Below are 8,583 nucleotides of genomic sequence, written 5' to 3' on the forward strand. Positions count from 1 at the left end.
GTATTCTGTGTAATTCTGGTTCTCACCTCTACTACCTTGCAAAGCCTCCGGGAAGGGAACGGACAGCTGCTCAGTAGCGCTGATCCCATTGGTCTGCACAGGGCTCGTGGGCTCCGCGCGAGAACCCGAGGAAGCATAAAGACGATCAAAAAGACATGTCCGCCAATCATCATGCGTTTGCGAACTGGTCGGATCGGCGCCCCGCCCACCGTGACTGAGGAGTCGTGTCAACTGCTCCAACTGATCTGTGAGGCGGCTGGCGGTGTTTGCGCAAACCAGGAGCCGTTCTTGGTTCGCCTCTGTCAGATCCGCCAGCTCACGCCATTCCGCTGAAGTCATATTAGACGGCGGATTCTTCTGTAGCGTCCGGACGGGAGTCCGACACGGACGCGCGTTGCTATTACGTCCAAACACAGACGAAATATATAATGACTTCACGTGCAGTGTGAGGTTAGACGTGTACGGTGAGTATTGTAAGACGCTCGGTGGAAGTGAAACAAGAAACACGAGACCAGGAAACACACACGGTGTTGGAACTACGGTGAACAGTGAAACGCTAATCTGTGAGTCTGACCGCAACCCTGAGACGTGACGAAATACCGGACAGGAACGATGGACCAGGACTGAAGAACAAGAGGCAGGAACTGACGGGACGGGCACTAGGGACTGGAACATGCACACCTAGAAAACAAACTGAGGGAACAAGAGACTACCAATCGCCAACGAAGCACAAGAGAACTGCTGATTAAGAATCCGCGACTAGTTCTGCTCCGCTGGCTCCTTTTATACCTCCATGTCCTACGAGACTGTGAGGTGATAGGTGAGCGTTAGCTAGCGGCACTGAGTGGCGCCGCCTCTGACCAGGAGGGGCAGTGACCCCGTGGGATGTGACAACACCGACATAGCAGTTCCAGCACATCATCAGCCACAGACTGCATAAACACATGCTTCAAGAAACAATACAAGTCTTAGAAACACAAATTTGGAGTACATATGGCCAACTCAAAATATCAAAATAGTGTTTTATTTACCACTATGGGTAGAATGTTTCAAATTACATCAAGGTAGATTCCCAGGCGGTTGTTTCCGAGTTACAATATTGCAGAATATTGTAAATTCTTTTCTTCCTAATTCCAGTCACTGGAAAAATTTAGTCCAGCAACAAGATTGTATAGCATTCATTTTTCACCTACTTCAATCTCACATTAGACAATCCGCATAAAGATGTCAAACATTTCTATATAGAAAACGAAAACAAATAGGTAAATATTTTAAAAGAAAATTACATATCTTGACAGAACAAAAAATGTACAGTCTACACATACATTTCTGGCCTGTACATAAAAAAGTTTATACAAAAGAGCATTATTTGACTGCAGATGGTTAGTACAGTGCGAGTTATAAAAAAGTATCAACCCCACCACATAGGAGGCACCATTTCACTTATGTTTAGGATGATTTGTCCTGTGAGATCACAGACAAGGGGAGGACTTATTTAAAAGGAAGGAATTTAAGACCCTGAAAACATATATCTTGACAACATAGAACAGATGGAAACTGCATAAATCTGCCTTTTTTTTTGGTCCATTACCACACCTTACATTTCTGTATAATCAGAATACACCAACATGTAATAGGTGCTGCCAAAGGGTGGCTCCCACACCCAAGTGCATTTAGCCTCACTAAATGGACAGGTTGCTCTGAGCATACATAAGGTCAAGTTTGGCAAAATCAACCTCTTCAACATGGCTTTCTCGAACACAAAAAGTAAAATGACAAGTTTCAATCGATTTGCAAATTAAGTCTTACAAAAGAAAATTTCAAAAATGCAAATTAAACAAAATTTAAAAACACTCCTGTTATGACAATTTTTCAGGTAAAGCCTACTATAAATAGCTTTGCAATTGACTTACATGGGTATTACACACTAGATTAGAAGATGTACAAGCACATTAGAGAAAAAGAGGAGAATTGGGGGGGGGGGGGGGGGGGGGAAGAAAAGGAAGGAACTTTATTTCACAATCATTTGTTCCACATTTACAAAACTCAAGTAGCAACAGGACAGGGAAAAAAAAAAAATAATCAGCTTAGAAAAAGACCTGATATTAATGTCAAAAACCTACAAAAACTTATGGTTCTTTAAAATAAAAATAAAAAAAAGGGAGGGAACTTAGACACAGCTGGAAAGTAAGTACAAAACAGTGCTTGAAAAGGTGGACTGCTGTGTGAGGTTTTTTTTTTTTTAAAGGAATCTGAAGCCGATTTCATCAGCACAGAAGCAGAGAATGCAAAAGTTTTGGGGAAGGTTACCATATTGTATACAACTAGGCTGACAAGATGCCCATTTCCTCATGTGTACCATTTTTGGGAATATTCTCCTCAGAGCAATTACACATTGAACAACAGCTTTAAAAAATAATACATGCAACTCCATTTTATACTACAGAATATGATACAAAATAAGGCATTTCTGTGTGAATATTGGAAACACATGTAAATGTCATTTTTGCTCCATCTGTAAAAAAAATTGCTAAGGAATAAATTGATAACTCTTAAAATATATCCATATATTTATATATTTATATATATATATATATATATTTATATGTATGTAAAAAGAAAAAAAAAAAAAAAGAAAAGAAAAAAAAAAAAAATCAGGAGCAGTTTACAAGTCCAAGAGATGGTCATGGGCTATTCCATCACCTCACTGGCAGAAACAGTGACAAGCTGTAAAGGGATCTCTTGGCTAGAGAGGAGCTCCTGCGCATTGGTGGGGCTGACAGTCCCCAGGCCTTGGGCAGAGGCCTGCTGGATGTTGGCAAGGATGAGGGTGGTGCCCGCTGCCGTGATGATGCTGTCCGAGGAAGCTGCAGCATTCGAGTTCATGCCCTTTTTATTCTGATGGGTCTTAATATGCTTGGCCAGGTGGTCGCTGCGCATGAACCGCTTCGAACACTCTGGACACACAAACTTTTTCTCTCCTGGCAAAGACAAAACAACCCACAACGGTTAGAATAGGGTACTACCAAAAAAAATTACAGAATCTAGCTAGACTTGTCATAGCATGTGTTGGAGGCAATAGAAGAAGAAAAAAAAAAAAAAAAAAAAAAAAAAACATAAAAAGAGGGAATACAATAAAAATTCTGATTTCTCTGGCCAGTGCGGGGGGAGGGGGGGTGGTTAGTACTGAGAAGCAGGCGCTTGTGCTCACCCACCTGTATGGGTCCTCCTGTGTCTCTGCAACTCATCGCTGCGCGTGAACCGCTTTCCACAAAACATCCAGGTACACACAAATGGTCGCTCGCCTGAATGCCAGCGCAGATGTGCTCGCAGGTGCGAAGTTTTGCCGTACACCTTCCCACAACCTGGGATGTGACAGATGTGTTGCTTCTTCTTGCCGATGTTTGAGCCACTGTGACAACACAGAAACATGCCTTATTCAGCATACCTTTAAAAGGTCACCAGCTCCACGCTGCAAGAACTACAGTGTCAATTCACTGCAACCTTAAAGCTTTACCAAACCAACAGCTTTTAACTGCATTAAACCAAGAGGTGAAAGAGCTTACACAGTGGTAATATATTCACCGGATGCAGGGATTACTCATAATGCAGCAAACAGTTAGGACAGTTTCACAAATGGTTGAATAAAGGAGGAGACAAGATGTACGATCCTGTGATCTCTTATCAGAAGGTGGTGTGTGTGTGAGAAAGAGAATTAAAGGCAGGAAAACTTACCGGCCACCAGCCTCCTTGCAGTTGGGGCAGGTGCAGGCTACCCGCCGCAGTCGCTTGCCCTCCTGGATATGTGCGTCACCCTCCTCATCCACTAGCCTCACACGCAAGTGTGACAAGTCACTGGTGTTGAGCGTGGATTCACTACTGAGATGCCACTCCTCCGAGTCCGGCTCCTCTTTGATGTGGATATCTGAAGAGAGTTCCAGGTTTACAAGATTTCTCTAGAACTATTGTTTCACTGCCTTTTTAAATCTAAGAGCCACCAGGTTTGTATCTAAAGTTTATCTCCACTGAGTTATTCACTGTCCGGTGAATCAAACCTCTTTCCAGATGAAAAAAATCTATTTAATAATTTGATTACATTTATTCATTTAGCTGATGCTTTTCTCCAAAGCGACTTACAATGTTAAGGTTACAGCTACAAGCTTACAATTATTAATCCATTTATACAGCTAGGTAGTTTTACTGGAGCAATTTAGGCTAAGTACCTTGCTCAAGGGTACTACAGCCAGAGGTGGGGATTGAACCTGTGACCTTTTGGATCCAGAGGCAATGGCTCTAACCACTACACTACCAGCTGTCCCTATTCATAATTCATAAAATTTTAATCATAAAGTGAGAAATTTGAATACAATGAATGACTATAATAAAACATTTCAAGCTTTTAACTATCTAAAGGGAACTGATTATTAACCACTGAAAATGTCTTTTAGGTCCTTTATGTCATAAAAGGTCCATTAACAATATATTTATATTTCCCAACAGCTTTGCTAGGAAATACACAGAAATGTACATATTAAATACTTTATTTTTCACTACTATAAAAATGGTGAGTCAAACATAAGTCTATTTTTTTTTTCAATAAATAGCAATTCTTCCTAAAGCACCTCTAACCAACACTTATGTAGGCTAGATAATGCAAAGTAACAATAGGTACAACCAACTTTACTGAAGTCTTAGAGCAAACTTGTGTCTTTAAAATACACTATTTAAATTTGTAAGGGGGCGCGGTAGGTTGGACCGGGTCCTGCTCGCTAGTGGGTCTGGGGTTCGAGTCCCGCTTAGGGTGCCTTGCGACAGACTGGCGTCCCGTCCTGGGTGTGTGCCCTCCCCCTCTGGCCTTACGCCCTGTGTTGCCGGGTAGGCTCTGGTTCCCCGCGACCCCGTATGGGACAAGCGGTTCAGAAAATGTGTGTATTTAAATTTATTTCAAGAATTTCTTTGCTTAACATCACCTACAGCATGGCAGTAGTAGCACTAAAAGTAGCGAGAGAAACAACGAAGCTCATTCACCAGAGTTCGGTCAGACCACACCAGCAGTGACAGAAAAAAATGGAGGTTAACTGCTGATGAAAGATGCCGACTACCTGGCTGTGTACCTGCAGGGCTGTCTGTGTCCTCTGACTGCTGGAACTGGATGCCTGCTTGAGTGACCGAGTTGACTGTCACCGTCTGCAGGTTGGGGATCTGTCCTGTGTTGATGCTGACAGGGCTGGCACCCAGTGTCCCACCCTGGCCCAGAGACAGGGTCGACATAGGGGCCAAAGTGATGTGCTGTGCTGGGGCAGTGGGCAGCTGGAGGTTCTGCAGGTTCTGGACCCCTTGCACCTGGAAGGTCTGCCACTGGATCTGGCCTGAAGGCGTGACTGTCTGGGCCTGGATGAGGAAGGTGCCTGGATTGATAAGCTGCAGATTCTGCCCTGCAACCTGCACCTGTGACTGTGCAAGGCCCTGGACCACCTGAGCCTCACTGGTGTTCGCAGAAACCGGTTGCAGCTGAATGATGGGCTGTGCTGAAGACACTTGGATGTTCTGGCCCTGATTTTGGTGCACATAGCTGTCCTGGAGACCAGAGGAGTCCCCCTGGCCACTGGCCGTAGACGAGACTCCAGTTGCTTGGGTTAGCACCCCCGTGCCGTCTATCGTCTCAGGGAGCTGAGAAGAGGATGTCGTTGGCACAAACATTTCCTGGTTAGAGTTTGACTCGTTTACGGAAAGAGACTGATCTCCAGTTTTCTCAAGGCTCTCCGAGTTCTCCATGGGCTGTCCAGCCATGATCAGATGGCCATCAGTAGTGACTCCTGTTGCTATTGTTTGGGCTCCAGACAGCCCCAATGAGTCCAAATCCACACTGTTTATTGGAACAAAGGTTATATTCCCAGGCAAACCAACAGGCACACTTGTGACAACCTGACCCTGACTGCTGTATGCAGAACCACTAATTGAAACTCCCTGGATATGCTGGACATTCCCAGTCTGTGAAATGAGGTTCTGGCTGTTGGTGAGAATGTCGGAAGAGGTTCCGGCAGTGCCAAGGCCCTGACCTGCATCTTGCATGATTTGGATTTGCCCTGTGGCATCCTGGGCCAGGGTGGCCCCCTCAATGGATGAGCTAGAAAACCCCAGTTGTCCATCTGCAGTCTGGATCTGTGGAATGACCTGGTACTGTATGTTAGGCACTGCGTTGGTGGATGTGTCCGTTCCCGATGTTACGAAAATCGGCTGGCTCTGCATGCCTTGCAGAGGAAGAACATACTGTCCGTTTGATGTTACAATCCCCGTGTTCGGAATATGCACGACACCCGGTTCTTCCTTCACAGATGCCGAAGTACTCATCACCTCCCATCTCTCTGAAGTCCCTGTTAACTGTATGGATGTGAGGTCTGTAGTCTAAAAAAAAAAAGGAACATACAGTCCAGATTAAGTTTGATACATTTTAGATGTTACCACACATAAGAAACTTTGGGGAATTAACCAGAGATTTTGCCACATACTTAGTAATACAGTGCAAACACAGTAAAATAGATTTAGTGTTCTGCTTGGGCTGCTGTCTTCTTGATTTGAATTCCACTTCTGCTGGAGAATCCTTGAAGAAGGTACTTACCTTGAATTGCTACAATGACAATACACTGAAGTTATAAATGGCAGATAACCTACTTTACAGTGATGTGTCCATTATAAGTGACCTTGGACAGAGTAGTCAGATCAAGGACAATAAAGCGTAACGGTCAGCGGTTCTGATTCTGCTTCCATCACTCCGCTTGGAGACAATGGAAGAGCCAGGCGGACACGAGCTTCAAGTCCACACGTTTTCCATTGCTTCTAAAACCGGTTGGCTGGGGATTCAAAACTATCGGTAAAGTGAATTTTTAAGACCGGAGAAATGGGGGGCAATGAATGAACAACTGGAGTTTTACACAAAGTTCCTTGACATGTCATTTGGACCCCATTTCCAGGTCAGCACCATTCCACGTTTACTAGGATGTCCAACACAATTCCTCCCCCCCCCCCTTACTCAACACAAAACAATGCAGCCACAATGTACGGATGGAGTCAGAGCGAAGAGGAACTTTTCTCGGACCCGCCAACGCGTCACCGCTCGGCCGCTTTCCCTCACTGAGGCAGGCGGTGACGCAGTGACGCGCCGCTCCGCGCCGCTCCGCGCCTCCCCGTCCTCGCGCTCGTGCTCCGGTGGCGGCGCGCGATGATCCCGCCACAGGCAGCGGGCAGCGGAGAGAGCGGTGACGGTTGAGCGTCCGACCCACAATGGGCGGGTTTAAGGACACGGGGAAAGTGGGTGGCCGTTCGCGCCGAGCTGCACAGGAAGTGCCCGCTTTTTTCTAAAAGAACATCAAAATTTAAAACGTGTGAACTTCACAAACCCCCCTCCCCCACATGCGTTCACGACGAACCTGGCAGAGAAGCAAAGAGAGGTGGGGGAAGCGCGAAATAAATACCTGGTCGCCTCCTCCTCCACCGCCGCCGCCGTGCTGTAGGTAGTCGCTCTGACTGCTGTCCACGTCCAAGGCAGCCATTTCCTCCTGCTTCACAGGCTGTTCGGGCGCTACGGCGAGGGGGGGGGGAAACGGAGCAAAACAAACCGTTTGAGTACAACCTCGGTATACTACAGACGGCAAAACTGCTAAACAAGAGTCCAGCTGCAGACTATCCTCCTTTACTGGCACTTTGAGAGCGGTTCGACACCAGTTTACGGCTTGGTTTTAGTGTTTAGGTCGCAGGAGGCGGCTCGCGGTGTTAGCCGAGCTGGAAAAGATTAGCTGAAGAGACTACAACTCACCGGTGACGGTATGCTTGGATCAGTTTAAATGTTACGTACCAGTCATAACGCGAAAGATTAAGGTCGGACGGGTTTTGGTTTATTTAAACGCCAAACATGATTATTTTAATCAAAGGCGGGCTGCGATCGGCGATTCAACTCGATTTTTTTCTATTTTGATTGACGGTGCGGGAAACACAAAAGGTGGGGCTTCCAGCCTTGACCGTAAAACTTTCACGTCACGCAAAGGAAGTTCCGCCTTTCTTCTTCAATGCGATTGGACGCCGCGTTTGCGGCGCCGGAACGTCAGTTGCCAGACTTCCCGTCTGTCATGTTAGTTGTTAAAGCATTTCCTGTTTGTTCTACGGCGTCCGCCACTGCCACAATAACAGGGCCCATAGTGCCAAGCATTGTGCCGTCGATGTTGGTCACGTTTGCCTTTTAATGGTTCATGCTTTCTTTTCCTGTTCTATTTCGAAGTTATGTTTGTAAGGTCTGTGAAATAATAAAAGTTCGGTTAGTAAAAATGTATATTTAATTTAGTCTGTTCACAGTAACTGCGAAAGGATTTAAAGCAGTGTAGCTACTGCGTCTACTAGTCTAGACTAGTGAAAATTCTAAAATTGAGACGTAACATTCATTGCATTTACCTGGATTTATTGGGATCTGCGTCCTCCTGACACAGGAATTCACCTAATGCTGCAGTAGATTTTCTCTTATCTATAATTATTTACACAATTAGTGGTATTTGCGTTTACAGCAATTAAAGGAATGGTGTAATGGGACGTTAT

At 45.3% G+C, this 8,583-nt stretch overlaps 1 protein-coding gene across 3 annotated transcripts; it reads right to left on the bottom strand.

Annotated features, from left to right (window-relative positions):
• Positions 1-2,642: 2,642 nt before the first annotated feature.
• LOC108920624 (transcription factor Sp3) lies at positions 2,643-8,183 on the bottom strand. 3 transcript variants are annotated; one of them, XM_029257094.1, is made up of 6 exons: positions 7,853-8,183; positions 7,473-7,579; positions 5,103-6,405; positions 3,736-3,925; positions 3,216-3,412; positions 2,643-2,981 (listed from the first exon to the last, which is right to left on the bottom strand). In XM_029257094.1, the coding sequence occupies exons 1-6, from the start codon at positions 7,857-7,859 to the stop codon at positions 2,692-2,694; spliced, it is 2,094 nt and encodes a 697-aa protein (XP_029112927.1). In that variant the 5' UTR covers positions 7,860-8,183; the 3' UTR covers positions 2,643-2,691. The 3 variants fall into 3 exon arrangements, with proteins under 3 accessions (XP_029112927.1, XP_029112929.1, XP_029112928.1); XM_029257096.1 differs by having other exon boundaries at positions 5,115-6,405; positions 7,814-8,183; XM_029257095.1 differs by having other exon boundaries at positions 2,644-2,981; positions 5,115-6,405.
• Between the last annotated feature and the right edge of the window lie 400 nt (positions 8,184-8,583).

This window comes from Scleropages formosus, chromosome 12 (assembly GCF_900964775.1).
Source record: "Scleropages formosus chromosome 12, fSclFor1.1, whole genome shotgun sequence".
In the NCBI taxonomy this organism is placed as follows: Eukaryota; Metazoa; Chordata; class Actinopteri; order Osteoglossiformes; family Osteoglossidae; genus Scleropages; species Scleropages formosus.